Here is a 20,245-nt window from a genome sequence, read left to right on the forward strand (position 1 = left end):
TAGCATTGTTTGAGATTGACAAATAAAACAAATTGAACATGAACATTATTTTGACATTTGGTCTATTCCAACCAGGTGAGCAGTACAGGCCCCATGGACCTCTTGTTTTGGTAAAGTTTTTGCTGGGAAAAAAAACCGAGTCTCTCCCAAAAAATAGGGAGAGTTGGCCAGTGTTAATTGTAGCAGGAGAGGAAATAATTGATCATCATAGAATGGAAAAAGTTTATCTGTAAAAGCTGATTTTAAGTACCTTTTTTTGAACTTTTTCATTGCAGCACCTCGTTACCATCACGACCCATCCCGCTTGAATCCATTACTGTCTGATGCTGTGACCCTGGTAGAGCGCGGGATGACAAAGGTGTCGTCTAACGGCCAATTCTACACTATCCTGGCAGTTATGTCTATTTGCTTACTATATATGGTGTCGTCCCTTGACATTCCACCATGGCTTGGACTGATCCGCGGAATGCTACTAGTGGCCCTTACACTGTTGTTTGGATTTTGTATTTGGAACAAGGCCATCCTCAGCCGTATAGAGACACACGGACTGATGGCCACGAAGTATGACCTCAAAAATCTCCTCAATTCTGAGAAAAGCTAGTCACATTGAAAACTTTTGCTACAGTCCTTAAATAAAAAATATAATCAATGGCCTCCTTGTTTCATTGTACTGCCCAATAACTGTCAAGTTGAGCATGTTACGTGACAGAACGATAGTGCTAGTTTCATCCGTGCCGATTAGGCCAGTGGTCAGTCAGATGTCAGCTAAAAATTAATCAAGAAGGCCCTCTTGCATAATTCTGGCATAAATATTACACCGTATCGAGTTAGGTACACGCCTCAATAGTTGCTTCAAGGGATATTCTGCGCACCATAGGATTTCCTAGGGTGCTTTATCGATTTACAAACGTTCTCTGGTCCTAATTGCTTCATAACAGGCCTAGTGTGTTGATTTTAACATCCCTCAGAAATAAGCCTAATGAAAGCAATCTGAATCCTAATCTGAGCAGAAAATATATGTGAACAGTGTATTTGATCAAGTGAGCCTTCTGTTCTTAATTCTCAAACGCACTATCTTTAGGTGGCCTGATTTTAAATTGGCCATGGTTTTCCCTCCATTTTCGCTTTTACAATCTGACCAAGCAGCTAAGATAGACATATAGATGCTGTCAATAACTTAAAATGTCATTAGAAAGAGTTCTTAAAAAGTACAGAAGTTGAGTAAGGAATTTGCAACTTGTGCGGAACATCCCTCATATCTCATCAAAGCAACATTTCAGAGATGAAAATCTGCAGTGGATTTGCTGGTTTAAAATGTTAAGTTTCCACAAAAAATGTAAATTAAATTTAAGCATTTCATAGGATTTTTCATTTTCATCACTGTATTTCCAAATACAAGTTATGTACATGTATCAGATTTTTTAAGTGTTATAAAGAATTATAAAGAAGTGCACGAGTACAAATGTAGCATTTTCAATACTAGTTTGACAATAGATAATCAGTATATGCCCAAAAATGAAAATAAATTAAAACTGCATCATACAGCTGTTTTATCCTTCTAATATTGCTTTACTAGGCTTATTTGATTGTTTTAGTATTTAAACAGTATTTTTATTTGATTATATGCCGATTGAACTGAGAATGACCTTCACTTTGCACAAGGTACATGTTATTTCCATGATTTTCTCAAGGGTTTTTTGTCAGGCTGGTCTAGTACAGCAGTTTCAAAATTTCCCATTAGTTCTGTAACATTAATGTTTTTAAAATGTTGGCTAGTCCCACCAGAACGGAAGCCTGGGAGTCCAGGACTGTTAAATGTGTCTCAAAAATCACTGATTGTATAGTTTTATTCATCGCTAGGTATTTCGAAGAAATTATCAGCATATAAGTGTATTATATCCTCATACGGTAACTTGTAAGCTGTAATACCGACACTTAGAACAAGTGGTCACGGACTGGTATGCTTGGGAACAAATTTCTATTGTATTTTGTATCAATGTCATAGAAATATATTTTGTATATTTATATATGTTGTAGATACATGTAATTTACCAGGATAATATTTTCTTAAGAATGGGGACCATATTGAATTTAAAGAATCTGTGATTACTGAGCATACTGGCATAATCATTGGTATTGTACGCCTGTTTGTAAGATGTTGAATGTGATATTACAGATAACCAATATAAATGATGCAAGATCAGGCCATACTATAACAAGCTTGGCCTGGTATCGTCATTCATGACCTTTCCAGACAGATATCTTGTGTTTGAATGAGAAGGAAATGTAGATGTGTGTAACATTAATTGAGATGTTGTCATCCATTAAATGATACCAAATGTGAAAACAGTTAATTTAATATTGTATATGATTATTTATGGATATTCTGAATAATGAACACTTTGTGGCTTCCATGCTACTTGTACCTATTTCACTTGAATATTGGTATCTGCAAAGACACAAAGTCTATAATTTAGCTTCACAGTTTTCATGTGTTGTGACAAAGGCATTAAAATTTTCTTGAATAAAGTTCAGAAATGAATAAAACGACAAGAAAATTTGTTTTTGTTTGCATTATTTATTAAGTATATATTGTACACGAGTATAAATCAGTAAGTTATGATGTACAATACATCCTAGCACTTAATGTATGTATCATAAAGGATATACCGTATCTTACCGGGTATAGGCCCATATACTGGGATAAGCCCATCCCCCACTTTTGACAAGGTAACAAGTCATCAAAAACAGACACAAAACACATCAAAAACTGGCACAAAACACATCAAAAATAGGCAAACATTAAACAGATGCAACGATTCAAGTGTCTAGCACTGATGAGTAAATCTAAAATAGACAACATGTCGGACACTTGTAAAACATTGATATGCACCAAGACCAGCACAAATGATTTTAATTTTAAAAGTTTGTATTGGATAATAAAAAGATGATTTGACAATTCAAATCCTTAAATGTACCTGTAAATGAATGAGCATGTAGAGAGCTCGACTGGGGATATATTTTACCAATACACTGTAGTATTAGAAGTACCAGATATTAATTTGTCTTAATTGAATGTTACGACCTGACAGAACTGGCAACAAAATCCATCTAGGGTTTGAAATATAGACCAAGGCTTGTGAGAAAGGAACAGCAGGTCAACATATCAATCCTCATATCACAATCATACAATACTGACCCAAATGTCTTGAACATGATCTAGTACCAAAACCCTGGATAGGATTAATATTTTAGCATGCTCTAGTCAACTGAATGGGAAGAGTGAGTTATGCAATCTTTGTAAAATCATTTTTGTACAATGTTCAACATACAATGTACAACAAGAGATTCTGTATCATATAATAACAAATAACTCTCACCCAATATACTTATCTCAGATTCATTGAGATAGGTGAGTCAATGCAGAATGAAATTATCTTCGGAACACATTCCTAAAGCTATTATAAAGATAGCTAGATTAATATCCTGAGTTTTGTTTTGAACCGTTTCATACAAAATTAGGCACATGATACACACTCTATAATTAAAACATGGACATTCCTTCTTTACTATAGTAATACTACTATATTAAACATCTATTTCCAAAATCTATAAATACAAAACATTATGTTTGTTAATATACAATGCCAATTCTGTCAAATGTCTATACAATGTAACATTCATGTTATTTCACAATGAAATGAAACATATCTCATAGTTTTATCACAGGGTCTAATTAATAGTTATGAATATTTTTCATGACTAGATTTTATTTCAATATCTCGACTCATTAATTTTTATTGATAAATATTTTTCGACACCTGGTACTGAAGTTTCTGTCTAAATCTTAATAAGGTTAAATAAACATTTCTTTTTCAACTGAAAATCATGCAAAATCTCTTTAAACATTTATCAACCTTAAAACAAATGTTAATATCCCTGTATTATTTATTAAAATTTACATAAAGACATTTAAGAAATAAATGAAATCCTGAAGCTTGGATAAATATTGGAGGAAAAACTTACTGGGTAAATGAATTGCATTACAATCTTGCCTCACTCTTTCAAATTTAACTAAATTTCTAAAAATTTAAGTAACTTTTATGATTTTCCTCTCATAAAAATGGAATACCTATTACAGGTACATTTTCTAGTAGACAGATCATAGATTTTTTGTTGTAAAAATTACACTATGTCATTCTTTGATCATTTTGAAATTTGTTGAACAGTCTTAAGAATCTATGTAATGTACCATAACATCTGTACACATCTATTGATTCTATACAATGTCCTTATGACATTGGGAGCTCATGGGCAGCTGCGTAGTTTCCATATACATGATGATATAGCTGTCGCTCGATGTCAATCAACAGAGAACTGGCCCCAATCCTGAACATGTCGCTATTGAGCCAATCATCACCGAGCTCTTCCTTCATCAGGATAAGCCATGTACAGGAATCCTTGGCTGTACGGATACCTCCTGCTGGCTTGAACCCAACCTGGAAATGTAAATAAATCAAGTTCCTCGTGCCAGTGTATATGGTCAATTAGACAAGAGGCCCATGGGCCTTAACGGTCACCTGAGATTTGAAATATTTCAGTTAATTTAATTGACCATTTTTGGCCCCGCCCATAAGCCCCAAGGGGTCAGTCAGGGCCAACATGTGCATATTATCAAACTTTCATCCCATGCTGAAAATGTTAACCAAGTTAGAATGAATTCCAATAGAAATCAAACAAATCAGTCAAAAATGTGATTTCCCTATATAAACTATAGTAAAATTTACCCCTCCCCAGGGGTAAATGTGTGACCCCAGGGTCATAAAATTCACAATTTTAGTAAAGCACCTTAAGATCCCTCCATCTATAAACAGTATTTGATTCTATCTTATTTCAGTCTGAAAAGAAGATTTTTGAAATTTCAGTCAATTTGAGCCTTTTTAGCCCCGCCCATAAGCCCCTAGGGGTCAGTCAGGGCCAACATGTGCATACCCTCAAACTGTCATCCCAAGCTGATAATGTTAACCAAACAAGAGGCCCATGGGGCCTGTATCGCTCACCTGGTTGGATTAGACCAAATGTCAAAATAATGTTCATGTTCAATTTATTCATACGCATACTCTCTAAGGTACTGGAAGACCCTATGGATTATTTTTACAACCTAATTGTGTTTGAAGAAACTAAGTCCCTTAGGCTGGGGAAAGACCCTTGGGCCTCTTAGACTCCGTCCCTCAGGCCCCTGGGTGTTCAGAGTAAAATTTATACAAACTCTGTTCCCCTCCCCCCAAGGATGTTCCTGACCAAATATGGTTCTAATTCATTCATAACTTTATGACTTGTAGCAATTTAAAGACTAATCTCTATTCCCTTATTTGGCCCCGCCCCTCAGGCCCCTGGGGGTTCAGAGTAAAAATTTATACAAACTCTGTTCCCCCTTCTCCCAAGGATGTTCCTGTTCAAATTCATCCATAACTTTATGACTAGTAGCGATTTAAATGATTAACCCTATTTCCTCTATTTGGCCCCGCCCCTCAGGCCCCTGGGGATTCAGAGTAAAAATTTATACAAACTCTGTTCCCCTTCTCCCAATGATGTTCCTGACCAAATTTGGTTCAAATTCATTCATAACTTTATGACTAGTAGCGATTTAAAGGATTAACCCTATTTCCCCTATTTGGCCCCGCCCCTCAGGCCCCTGAGGGTTCAGAGTAAAAATTTATACAAACTCGGTTCCCCTTCCCCCAAGGATGTTCCTGACCAAATCTAATTAAAATCCATGAAAAATTTTATGACCAGTAGCAATTTAAAGACTAAATCTCTATTTCCCATATTTGGCTCCGCCCCTCAGGCCCCTGGGGGTTCAGAGTAAAAATGTACACAAACTCTGTTCCCCTTCTCCCAAGGATGTTCCTGACCAAATTTGGTTCTAATTCATTCATAACTTTCTGACTAGCAGTGATTTAAAAGATTAACCCTATTTCCCCTATTTGGCCAGGCCCCTGGGAGTTCAGAGTAAAAATTAATACAAACTCTGTTCACCTTCCCCCAAGGATGTTCCTGACCAAATCTAGTTAAAATCCATTAAAAACTTTATGACTAGTAGCGATTTAAAGACTAATATCTATTTCCCCTATTTGGCTCCGCCCCTCAAGCCCCTGGGGGTTCAGAGTAAAAATGTATACAAACTCTGTTCCCCTTCTCCCAAGAATGTTACTGACCAAATTTGGTTCAAATTCATTTATAACTTTATGACTAGTAGCGATTTAAAGGATTAACCCTATTTCCCCTATTGGGCCCCACCCCTAAGGCCCCTGGGGGCCAGACCAACCATTTATACAAAATTGGTTTCCCTTCACGCAAGGATGTTTCAGACCAAATATGGATCAAATCCCTTTATTCCTACGGAAGAAGAAGGATTTCAAAGAATTTGCTATATTTCCCCTATTGGGCCCCGCCCCTAAGGCCCCTGGGAGGCCGACCCACCGTTTATACAAAATTGGTTCCCCTTCACCCAAGGATGCTTCAGACCAAACATGGATCAAATCCCTTTATTCCTGCAGAAGAAGAAGGATTTTAAAGAATATGCTATATTCCCCTATTGGGCCCCACCCCCCAGGCCCCTGGGAGGCCAGACCCACCGTTTATACAAAATTGGTTCCCCTTCACCCAAGGATGCTTCAGACCAAACATGGATCAAATCCCTTTATTCCTGCAGAAGAAGAAGGATTTTAAAAAATATGCTATATTCCCCTATTGGGCCCCACCCCTCAGGTCCCTGGGAGGCTAGACCCACCGTTTATACAAAATTGGTTCCCCTTCACCCAAGGATGCTTCAGAACAAACATGGATCAAATCCTTTTATTCCTGCAGAAGAAGAAGGATTTTAAAGAATATGCAATATTCCCCTATTGGGCCCCACCCCCCAGGCCCCTGGGGGGCCAGACCCACCGTTTATACAAAATTGGTTCCCCTTCACCCAAGGATGCTTCAGACCAAATATGGATCAAATCCCTTTATTCCTACAGAAGAAGAAGGATTTTAAAGAATTTGCTATATTTCCCCTATTGGGCCCCACCCCTACGGCCCCTGGGGGGCCAGACCCACCGTTTATACAAAATTGGTTCCCCTTCACCCAAGGATGCTTCAAACCAAATATGAATCAAATCCCTTCATTTCTACAGAAGAAGAAGGATTTTAAAGAATTTGCTATATTTCTCCTATCGGGCCCCGCCCCTAAGGCCCCTGGGGGGCCAGACCAACTGTTTATACAAAATTGGTTCCCCTTCACCCAAGGAGGCTTCAGACCAAATATGAATCAAATCCCTTCATTTCTACAGAAGAAGAAGGATTTTGAAGAATTTGCTATATTTCCCCTATTGGGCCCCGCCCCTAAGGCCCCTGGGGGGCCAGACCCACCGTTTATACAAAATTGGTTTCCCTTCACCCAAGGATGCTTCAGACCAAATATGAATCAAATCCCTTCATTTCTACAGAAGAAGAAGGATTTTAAAGAATTTGCTATATTTCCCCTATTGGGCCCCGCCCCTAAGACCCCTAGGGGGCCAGACCCACCGTTTATACAAAATTGGTTCCCCTTCACCCAAGGATGCTTCAGACCAAATATGAATCAAATCCCTTCATTTCTACAGAAGAAGAAGGATTTTAAAGAATTTGCTATATTTCCCCTATTGGGCCCCGCCCCTAAGGCCCCTGGGGGGCCAGACCCACCGTTTATACAAAATTGGTTCCCCTTCACCCAAGGATGCTTCAGACCAAATTTGGTCAAAATCCACCGAGTAGTTTAGGACTAGTAGCGATTTAAAGGAAAAGTTGACGGACGGACGACGGACGACGGACGGACGACGGACGACGGACGCTGCGCCATGCCATAAGCTCACCGGCCCTTCGGGCCAGGTGAGCTAAAAAGAATGAATTCCAATAGAAATCAAACATATCATAGTGAAAAATGTGATTTCCCTATATAAACTATAGTAAAGTATACCCCCTCCCCAGGGGCAAACTTGAGACCCCAGGGTCATGAAATTCAAAATTTTAGTAAAGCACTTTAAGATGCTTCCAACTATAAAGAGTATTTGATTCCACCTTATTTCCGTCTTGAGAAGAAGATTTTTTAAATTTCAGTCAATTTGGCCCTTTTTAACCCCGCCCATTAGTCACTGGGGGTCAGTCAGGGCAAACATGTGTATACAATCAAACTGCCTTCACAAGGTGATAATGTTAACTAAGTTAGAATGAATTCCAATAGAATTCAAACAAATTATAGTAAAAAATGTGATTTCCCTATATAAACTGTAGTAAAGTTTACCCCCTCCCAAGGGGCAAACTTGAGACCCCAGGGTCATGAAATTCACAATTTTAGTAAAGCACCTTAAGACCCTTCTAACTATAAAGAGTATTTGATTCCACCTTATTTCCGTCTTGAGAAGAAGATTTTTTAAATTTCAGTCAATTTGGCCTTTTTAGCCCCGCCCATCAGCCCCTGGGGGTCAGTCAGGGCCAACATGTGCATGCCATCAAACTGTCATCTCATGCTGACAATGTTTACCAAATTAGAATGAATTCCAATAGAAATAAAACAAATAAAAGTCAAAAATGTGATTTCCCTATATAAACTATTGTAAAGTTTACCCCCTCCCCAGGGGCAAACACGAGACCCAAGGGTCATGAAATTTACAATTTTGGTAAAGCACCTTAAGACCCTTCCATCTATGAAGAGTGTTTGATTCCACCATATCTGAGAGTAGAGAAGAAGATTTTTGAAGTTTAAGTCAATTTGACCGTTTTTAGCCCCGCCCCTCAGGCCCCTGGGGGGTGGGGACCATATAATTTACAATTTTGGTTGACCTTTAGCCATAGAAGCTTCCTGCCAAATTTCATGGAATTTGGTTTAGGGGTTTTGGAGAAGAAGTCGAAAATGTAAATTGTTTACGGACGCACGACGGACGACGCACGACGCACGACGGACGACGCACGACGCACGACGACGGACAAAAGGGGATTAGAATAGGTCACTTGAGACTTTGTCTCAGGTGACCTAAAAAAGCAAACCACATGCTCCAGTTTTCTTAATTATTCTGAATCAACGAACATGGGAGATCCTTTAGATTTATATAAATGTTCTTAATTCGCTATTTTGAGGAAGAGTCCTTCAAATTTTTTTTTCCCGATCTATCAATGTTTTCTATATGAACGCCCTGTTAAATATATATTTTCCAATGTAAAACAAGATGTCTTATTGTTTTTTGTTGTTGCTTACCTTAAATCCAGTTTTTTGGTAATACTCCCGGATAGCTCTGACCATCACCAAGGCAACAGGAAAGATAGCATTTACACCCTCCTTTCCAGTGGATGTCTTTATGAAATCAGCACCTGAAAATAATCAACAAGCATAAATCTCATGGCTCTGGAAATAACTTTTCATGTTTAAATCTCCCATTTTTATTGTATAAAGATAATTTTGTAAAGGCAATCTCACTTTCTTTCAATATTAAAAATAGATGATGCAATGTATACTGGTACATTGCATTCCGCTTAATTGGGTTGCCTATTTGCGGGGACTTTTTACCCGATTAACTGTCTTATGCAATAAGCCGAAATGCACGTCGCCATCTTAGATTTGGTCCGTAATGGTTGTCAAGACTTGGGTCGATTTTGGATGAAAATATTTGCGTTATTATTGTTAATAAACGGTGTTTTTGTTTGTGCTTTTACTGATGTCAAATTATCAGATTACTATTACTAATTGTATAAAAATACATGTATTAAAATAATAAAAACTTAAAGATTGTTTCTTATTCGTGACACAGTACAATCGTAGCACCTCAAATCGGGGGTCATACATCCCTGTTTCATCCACGTGTTCCTAATTTGACATACGATCTAAGGACTCACCGACAATTACAGCTAAAATCATTTATGTTTATCATAGAGACATTCTTATGTTCGCTATGAAGTTTAAAATATTCCATATTATTTTCAATTGCCAAAGCACAGAGATCGGAGAAACCGAGTTTCGTTTCCGGTGGTATAAATTTATACGAACTTGACACTGGCAGTCACTGATAAAACAACACGAAATCCAATGTAATGTTTTTATTAACCAGTTCTAATCCTTACCTAAATATGAATTAAAAGCTAACGTCGGGCATCTGTCCTTTTACTGCTCGCTACTGTTTTTTTAATAAGTCACCTGTGTACCGGTGTTGTCACATTTCCCCGTGGCGAAACCCTCACTTTGGATTCGCCACATACAGTAAGCGGTGATATCAATCGATCTGTAGCAATGTCAGACCCAGGTCAAAACCTATTGTTTTGGTTTCTGCTTCGAAGATTTTACATCCCAGAAGTAAAAGTTTAATAGTCTAGTACCTTAATTATGCTTTTAAACCCCCATTACGTTGGCCTGCTGCTGACTCTAAAAATAACATTTAATTTTACCCACAATTCTTAATCGACTTCCTGTTGGGGAAAACCCCCACGATGCAGAATTAACAACAACACAGTTCTGAACATGACAAAACCCCGACATAACATTATCGTTTAAGGTAATATTTTACCGTTTTTTGACATTTTAACCATCTAAATTCAAATAAATGTCTAAAACTTAAAGAAATACGTGATGACTTTCGTGAAAATCAGAGCATTTCTAATTTTTTTGTCAAATTATCGTATTCGAATAACCGAAAAGTACGACTTTTCCAACCCAATTAAACAAATTTTTTTAACATGATTTAAGAGAAAATGGTTTTGGTTTTTGAAATTTTACCCAATTAAACGAAATACCCGATTAACTGGAAAGTACTGTACATACAATACAGAGTTTCAGATGAAAATAACATGAAAAAGAATCTATATCAGTATAATTTTAATTCAAATAGTACATTATCTTGCACTGACCTGCCATCATACAGACAAGGCTAGCCTTGTAAACATTGTTCATGTTCCCAAGCTCTCCTGTAGCCAGAATGGTCTTCAGATGGGCATCGCCACACGCCTCCTTCATCGCGCGAACCTCACTGTACACACCTGCAAGCGAGATATCAAGGCTGAAGTACCTTTTGTAGCACTTAACCACCAAACACTAACAAAATAATAACTAACACCCGTCTGGCTCAGACAAGTATCAACATGACTCGTTTTAAAATCCTTAATATTTATAATGTTCTTATTACTGAACTTATATCAATCACTGTTACATCCTGGACTAAAACATATGAGAAACCTTCATGATGTATAGTTGCTGAAACAAATAACTTTTGTTGGGTATGATGCATTGTATTTCAGCAAAAAATGGTTGAAATATGATAAAGACTCAGTTTAAACTCTTCCTCCACTCTGATATTCTATTCCAATAGATAATACAGACTTGACGCCGATGGTAATTCTTTTTTCTCTTCTGTAGTTATAATTAAAACTATATAGAAATTCACTGCAGTTATGTATACAACTTCACTAGTCTAAATTTGTTCATGCACATTTTCCTGGTTAGATATCCGACCATATCTCCTGTGCATTTTAATCCTATATTGTTAACTAACATATACAAAGACACCTACCTTGCCAATTACCAGACAAAGCATATTGTCTGTTAATGACAATATCTATCTCAGAGGCTCCATCACTAACAGCCAGTTTGATCTCCTCAAGTCTTGTCTTCAGCGGAGTCTGCCCCGATGGAAAACCTGTGGCCACTAAGAAATAAAACACAACATGAAGAATCTTCTTCTATGGGAACAAAACAAACAGAATTTTGAGTATGTATACAGAGTCATTAGCTTTAGTTGTGTAATGCATTTTAGCTATTAGAATAGAACTTATCCATGTGAAATCTTATTCTACAGATGAGATTGACTTTTGGAAAAAGACATTTGTATGCATTTTTAATTCAATGATCAGGATATATTTACAATGGCTACTGGTCGCAGTGGTTGACTATATGTAAAGTTAGATTATTTTAGGCCAAATCAATCTTATTTGATGCATAACCAAAGGTACTGGACATGTTGATTAATTAATCAAAAATGACAATGTCCTAATTTATGGTTAATTATGGGACATGCCCAACACATTGACATACCAATCATTAATATCATAGTATTGACAAAGAAAAGAACATTATACATGTACATCTACTTGCACTGACAGTTATTTCACTTGAATGTTATCTTAAATTTTCTTTTAATATGAATTGTCTTGAAAATTTTTACATGTTGTTTCTATATTTCTATGTTAAAAGTAATTATATGAAATGTATTACTGCTTACCTGATGCAATGGGTATGTGAGAAGCATTAGCAGCCTTCAGGAATTTCTTACATTCTGCAACTCTGTTGGGATATACGCACACAGCACCCACAGTCAGTCCTTTCAAAAACAAAAACAAATAGCCCAGTAGCTATTGTACAAGTATATATATAGCTAACTAGTCTGAATTTGAAGAAAAAGTGTACAAATCAACCAAAACAAGACATTTCGGCAAAAAAAAGTCCTGCACCAGATATATCACAGAATTTGAAATAAGCAATAGTTGATTTCCTCAGGAGTTCAGAATGATTTGGTCCTTGATCTCGGCGAGGACTAGTAGAGGTTGCTGTGCAAACCAAAAATTTGGTCCTCGCTCTAGGCGAGGACTAGCAGAGGTGGCTGTGCAAACCAAAGCACCTAAGAAAGACCAGATCTATTGATAATATTTCCCCATTCAGCAAAATATACCACTGTACCAATGGAAAAGGTACAGGTTCCTGTAAGATAAGGGAAAGAAAATCGCCAAGTTCAAGTGATTATTGAAACATAACACTGCCTCACCAAGGTGAACTCATGTCCAAAGTATTAAGTTCCAGTGAAACGTAGTGTAGAAGACAGTTCTCAGACATTCTTTAACTTTGATGAAGGTCAAAGACCAAAATGTAGGTCTACATTCTGGTAAATGAAATACTGTCTATAACCCAGGTAAACAGATGACCTAAGGATGGAGATATGGTGATAGGTAAAGTAGGAAATAGAGAATGGACAAGAAAATGTCTGTTACTAAGACATAAATGCCCCTGCTGACACTTGCAATTGGCACCCCAAAACACAGTTTGGTGAGGATCGCACTAGCAGTTCCAGAAATTAGGTTAAAGGTCAAAACACAGGTCTGAGTAACCTACTTTTGCTACAGGATGCACCGACTTACCTTGGTGATTACATGCCACAAGTATGAAGTTCCAGTGACAAGTTTGGTTTGTTTTTGTTTAACGTCCTATTAACTGTAAACAGCCAGGGTCATTTAAGGATGTGCCAGGATTTGGAGGTGGAGGAAAGCCGGAGTACCCGGAGAAAAACCACCGGCCTACAGTCAGTACCTGGCAACTGCCCCACGTAGGTTTCGAACTCGCAACCCAGAGGTGGAGGGCTAGTGTTAAAGTGTCGGACACCTTAACCACTCGGCCACCGTGGCCCCTCCAGTGACAAGTAGTGTATGAGATAGAGCTCAGAGAAGCTTTTTCATGTTGATCAGGGTGACCTACATTTGGTTTTAAAGGCACACTGCATCACCTAAGTTAACACATGCCCCTACGAGACTGACTTCAGACAGAAAGATAGATTGGCACAATGCAATCTTAGTCACCTCGGTTCCCAGTGGGGGACTAACTACATAGAATTATATAACTGTGAATCCAATATCCCTACTTACCTTGATCATCCATGCCAAGAGCCTTGATAATATCATCACGGATAGGGTTTGCTGCCTTAAAGCAAAGACGACTGACATTGGTGGCTGTGTCGTCTCCAGAGAGTGTAGTCAGATCTATACATGTCATAGCTCGTAGCAGCCAAGCTGCCTAAAATATGCAAATTTTGTGCTTTATCACAAAATAATATTATTGTGAAAATTATCTTCTGTGATATTACCTGATGATGTTGATGCCAAGACGACAACAAGTTGCATAACTTTTAACTTGCGTAATAAATGAGTTTTCAATATGGACAACATAAATAACTCTTAAAACACAAAAAAGATGGAACATTGTATTAATTACATACACATTGATCTATTTCATTTTAGATTTACTTTACATAATACGGACAAATAAATTAAAACTTGCACAAATTCAGTTAAAATTATATTTTGTCATTTAGTTAATTAAGTCTTAAGGCTTCAGTTATCTTACCTGCCATTGTTTTTTCACTGTGCGGCGAGCTGCCAGTGTCTCACATCTTCGTTTTACTGCTGGCAAATTTACACACACATTCTCTAACCAACAAGCATCTGAAATCATACATAAATATGTCCATATACCGTATTTGACCTAATAAGGGCGCAGGGCGCGGGTAATTGACAGTGGGGACGCCTTTATTAAGATTAGTTATTCTGAAGTTATATGAAACAGACTATACCTTATAGCAGAATACCCAAGGTTGTGGAAACGGTAAAATATTCAGTCATAAAAATATTCCAGATGAAGATATCTATTCATTATCATATATTAAGCTTAAACATCACTTGAATACTCCTGTAAACTTGTAAACCATGCCAGCTGATCTTTAGACCAGAGAACGTGTGTTCCACCATTTATGTTCAAATGGAACTCTTTTGTGTTCTATTTATAGAAACAGGTGATTTCCCAGATCATATCAGACATCGTTTTCTTTGACCTAATAATTGATTTACAATGTCTTTTACTAGCTTTCTGTTCTGAACAAAAGTTATTTATCAACAAGAATGAAGTATTTACTTTATCTTCAAATAAAGATGGTAAGTTATTATTTGTATGTGTGTTTAGTTTTGGGTGCTCTTTGCACTGACATGTCATCCGTAGCCTGTAGGAATACACAAAATGTGGCGAAAACATGTGTTCCAGTTACTTAATTTGCTGAAGAAAATTGAACACATAAAGTAGCAAAATATTTCACATGAATTATTACTTTTGAACACCTTTTTGACACTCAGTCAAAGATTTATTTCCTTGAAAAAAGGTAGGGGCGCCCTTATTAGGGCAGGCGCCCTTATTAGGTCAAATACGGTATGCATGGAATCAGTATTAAAATTTTGTTACATTCTCAAGTTGGTTAAGAACCACTGAAGGCACTTGTCCAACAAGGTCAGGATTTTACAAAAAAAAAAGAGAATAACATTGCCTTTATAACCGACACCAACCATCAATTAATAGGTGAAATAAAGAATTATATCACTAAAATGATGTTCCCTTCGACATGCATGTCTCCAAGTAGAATGAATATTCAAACCCTGCCTACACTGCTCTCCGGCAGGGTATGAAGTCCCTCCCATTGCCGATAGTGTAGCAAGCCCCGATGTGATTCACATCGGGCAATATATTAGCGATGATTATAAATTCTCGGATAAAAAACACATTTAAATTGATGATTCTGGTATCTATAAGCAATATTCAATCCACAAACATGCACATTACGTCATTTCTTTGACAATAATTGAATAAATGGTGAAATCCAAAACAAGCAAGACACACAGAGATATCAGTTCAAACATACCGCCATCTTTGCTACAAGTGTAAAGGTCAATTTCCTTATAAGGAAATCAAAATAATTTGATGCTAATGAGATTTCCAGCGAGATTTCAACAGATAAACGGTTTCGGAGTTATATACCTTGGTGTGCAAGGTCAAACATTCTGAAATTAAATAATTACACCAAGTAAGATGCACTTTCTTCACAACCCTTAGATAAAATGGTTAAATATCTCTGATAATGTTTTTTTTAATTGTAGTAGCTTCATCCATATATGGTCACGCATACATACCATATTCGAATTAGCATCCTCGCCAGAGTTCTCCGAGAAGTATCATGGCGGATTACGGAGACAATTCTGAGTAGTGTAATATTGGAATGTGCTAATAAAAGATTACCAGATGTGATGGTAGCTATAGGCTAATACATTGCTAAAATTGCATTAGAAATGTTTAATTATAGTAAATATTACCCCAAAGTTACACGACATCCACTATTTGTAGCATTTTCGAGGTTCATTGCTTTGCAACACTATCGTGAAAGGGAAGGAATCGTAGCTCTGATGACGACCATCTGTCAGAAATTGTCCGTCCGTCGTCCAGAGCTACGTTATCGCAGCTAGTCTCCAAGATGAGTAATGGTATAATTTGATTTTGAGGGGAGCAATATTTCAGTGATTTCATTTTATATTCTACCCGTTAATTGTCTATGGATGATGGCAAAACATTTATAAGGTAATGTAAAATCCTGAACCCAGGTACATGTAACCCCTTAGGCCCTACATGAAAGTTTAAGCAACATATCTATATGGAACGCCATAGCTGCCTTATGTGGTAACTTGTATTATATGATGTATTCGCTTCATTACATGCAGTGATTATTTCATTATATGAGGTGATTATTTCATTATATGAGGTGGTTATTTCATTATATGAAGTGATGGTTTCATTATATGAAGTGATGGTTTCATTATATGAAGTGATTGCTTCATTATATGCAGTGATGGTTTCATTATATGAAGTGATGGTTTCATTATATGAATTGATGGTTTCATTATATGAAGTGATGGTTTCATTATATGAAGTGATCGTTTCATTATATGAAGTGATCGTTTCATTATAAGTGATTGTTTCATTATATGAAGTGATGGCTTCATTATATGAAGTGATGGTTTCATTATATGAAGTGATGGATTCATTATATGAAGTTATGGTTTCATTATATGAATTGATTGTTTCATTATATGAGGTGATGGTTTCATTATATAAAGAGATGGTTTCATTATATGAAGTGATGGTTTCATTATATGAAGTGATGGTTTCATTATATGAAGAGATGGTTTCATTATATGGAGTGGTCGTTTTATTATATGGAGTGGTCGTTTCATTATGATGTCCAAATAGCTTTATGACTACACTTTTAGATTTATAATACAGAAATAAAACCGGTAGAAATATCCAGACGCTTTTAATTCCGTAAATCTTTTTGTAAATAATTGCACACACACACACCGTCTTTACTTTAAAAAAATACTTGGAAATTAAACCTTTTATAATTGTAATTTTGTGTACTTAATAAGTCCGTAAAGTGAATTTAAATGAAACAAGAGGCCCATAGGGCCTGTATCGCTCACCTGGTTGGATTTGACCCAATGTCAAAATAATGTTCATGTTCAATTCGCTTTATTTGTAAATCTCAAACAATGCTATATATGGTTATAGTGTGGGGATCCCAACTGCTTTAGAGAAATAATGAAGTCCAGACTTTCTAAGGTCTGAAAGATCTCAAGAATTGTTTTTAGAACATGCATTCATCACTTTATGACTAGTAGAGATTTAGATGAATTACGTTTATTTCCCCTATTGGGCCCCGCCCCTTTGGCCCCTCAGGGGTCAGAGTCACCATTTATGCAAAATCTGTCCCCCCTTCCCCCAAGGATGTTTCTGACTAAATTGGGTTCAAATCCATTCATAACTTTATGACAAGAAGTGATTTAAAGGAATTACCTCTATTTCCCCTATGGGGCCACGTCCCTTTGGAACCTCGGGGTCAGAGCCACCATTTCTGCAAAATCTGTTCCCCTTCCCCGAAGGATGCTTCTGACCAAATTGGGTTCAAATCCATTTGTAACTTTATGACTAGTAGCGATTTAAAGGAATTGCCTCAATTTCCCCTATTGGTGTCAGAGTCCCCATTTATGCAAAATCTGATCCCCTTCCACTAAGGATGTTTCTGATCAAATTAGGTAAAAATCCAATAAGAACTACTTTTTTGACTAGTAGCCTTTTGAAACAAATGTTGACGGACGGACGACGGACGACGGACGGACGGACGATGGACGCCGCGCCATGACATAAGCTCACCGGACCTTCGGTCTAGGTGAGCTAAAAATGTGCAAGAAATGTGAGCGTGTTAAGGGGGATAACTCGCAAAGATGCTTGAAACAGTGATGCTGTGGGTACACGTGTACATGACCTATATTCCTTGTTGGTTCCCTAGGTAAGTGTCCTTTAAAGACTGTTTTGTTAAGGTATTCCAGATATGATTGGGATATTTACACGCAATAACAATTTTGTAATCATTTTGCATAGTCAGAACACGTGTTAAGGTGAAATATTGAGTTAAAGTTAAGCTAGATCGAGTGAGGAGCAGGGCGGCCTACCCGCGCTACCCGAGAGGTAAGTTGGGCGTAAGTTTCTAGTTTACACTTTCCAAGAACACTTTATACTTTTATTTGCTAAAATAGTTGTTTACTAATGCCAATATGGTTTGCCGCATAGTATGACGGGTACACAGTTACTATTAATAGATCTTATTCATAAATTTACCTCTATGTTTTATACACTATTAATATGCTAAACTGCATAAAACATACATATTTTCATTAGTTAACAACTATTTTAGCAAATAAAAGTATAAAGTGTTCTTGGAAAGTGTTAAACTAGAAACTTACGCCCAACTTACCTCTCGGGTAGCGCGGGTAGGCCGCCCTGCTCCTCACTCGATCTAGCTTACTTTAACTGAATATATTTCACCTTAACACGTGTTCTGACTATGCAAAATGATTACAAAATTGTTATTGCGTGTAAATATCCCAATCATATCTGGAATACCTTAACAAAACAGTCTTTAAATGACACTTACCTAGGGAACCAACAAGGAATATAGGTCATGTACACTTGTACGGGTACCCACAGCATCACTGTTTCAAGCATCTTTGCGTGTTATCCCCCTTGACACGCTCACATTTCTTGCACATTTTGTCATTTAAATTCACTTTACGGACTTATTAAGTACACAAAATTACAATTAAAAAAGGTTTAATTTCCAAGTATTTTTTAAAGAAAAAGACGGTGTGTGTGTGTGCAATTATTTACAAAAAGATTTACGGAATTAAAAGCGTCCGGATATTTCTACCGGTTTTATTTCTGTATTATAAATCTAAAAGTGTAGTCATAAAGATATTTGGTCATCATAACGAAACGACCACTCCATATAATGAAACGATCACTTCATGTAATGAAATAATCACTTCATATAATGAAACGATCACTTCAAATAATGAAACAATCACTTCATATAATGAAACCATCACTTCATATAATGAAACCATCTCTTCATATAATGAAATACTCACTTCATATAATGAAATAATCACCTCATATCATGAAATAATCACTGCATATAATAAAGCGAATACATCATATAATACAAGTTACCACATAAGGCAGCTATGGCGTTCCATATATCTAGATATGGTCAATGTATACATGGAAAGTGACAGCATTTACACCCAAAGAGTCGGTATAGTAACTTGTATAACAATCATATGTTTACTGCCGCAGGTTTGTCTTGAAATGGGAGTCTAGTAGGCCTAACTAGCATTGATCATATATTATTGAGTTGGCAGGCAAGGTCAGGCCCTGTGCTGTCAATCTTGTAAGATAACTTCCAAGCAACAGAGGATAAGATAAAATACTAAGCATGAAACTAAACGTCAGTTCAACAGTTGGGTTAATTTTTCATTAATGATTTTGGTATTTTATAAGTCATTTTAAAACGTATAATATTTACATTTCTATCCGCGGAGTTTTCGACCGACAAGAGTAATATCGCTGAGTTTTCGACCGACGAGAGCAATATAGGCTAAGTTTACAGGGGCAATGACAGAAGTTTTGCAGACGGTTGCAGAAGCGAAAAGTAGGTCAAACAAACTTTTCCAAAACAAACTCCATTGCAAGAAATGACATCCATTTCATTATACTAAATACCCTGTTTGAGATCATTGGTACATGCCAGAAAGTATTCAACAAAGAAGATTTGCAAACAAATTGAAAAAAATCGTTGAAATTACCAAACTCTGTTCCTGGATTTCTTGATGCCATCTCGTCGACACGATGCGATCAGGGTCTGAAAAATGCTTCATCATACAGTTTCGATACAAACACACAACTCACACAGATCTTGTTCAGGGGGACCATTTATTATTAGTTTTTAACCCATAGGCCTATATTCTAGGACCCTATGCGTTGGCAGGCAAGATTCCCCTTGGTCCCTATGGGGCGCTGTTTTACTATTTATTCCCATTTGGTGATATCACCTATTCAATCAGTGATATCACCTATTTGAATAGGTGATATCACCAATTCATTTTTCAAATAAGTGATCACCTATTCTAATAGGTTATATCACCCATTCGAATAGGTGATATCACTTAATGAAACGAATAGGTGATATCACTTAAAAAAGTTCCTTAG

General features: G+C 36.9%; 2 protein-coding genes across 2 annotated transcripts in view; one reads left to right on the forward strand and one right to left on the reverse strand.

The window, feature by feature from the left end:
• The window catches only part of LOC117327414 (putative neutral sphingomyelinase), an 18,662-nt gene extending 16,102 nt beyond the window's left edge, over positions 1-2,560 (forward strand). Inside the window, exon 8 of the mRNA XM_033884368.1 lies at positions 276-2,560. Within this exon, the coding sequence (XP_033740259.1) occupies positions 276-601 (326 nt within the window). The 3' untranslated portion in view covers positions 602-2,560. The remainder of the gene's footprint in view (positions 1-275) is intronic.
• On the reverse strand, positions 2,559-19,910 carry LOC117327416 (deoxyribose-phosphate aldolase-like). Its single transcript, XM_033884369.1, has 8 exons — positions 19,843-19,910; positions 14,174-14,271; positions 13,696-13,843; positions 12,285-12,383; positions 11,577-11,711; positions 10,918-11,046; positions 9,278-9,390; positions 2,559-4,499 (listed from the first exon to the last, which is right to left on the reverse strand). The coding sequence occupies exons 1-8, from the start codon at positions 19,871-19,873 to the stop codon at positions 4,293-4,295; spliced, it is 960 nt and encodes a 319-aa protein (XP_033740260.1). The 5' UTR covers positions 19,874-19,910; the 3' UTR covers positions 2,559-4,292.
• Between the last annotated feature and the right edge of the window lie 335 nt (positions 19,911-20,245).

Source organism: Pecten maximus, chromosome 5, assembly GCF_902652985.1.
Source record: "Pecten maximus chromosome 5, xPecMax1.1, whole genome shotgun sequence".
In the NCBI taxonomy this organism is placed as follows: domain Eukaryota; kingdom Metazoa; phylum Mollusca; class Bivalvia; order Pectinida; family Pectinidae; genus Pecten; species Pecten maximus.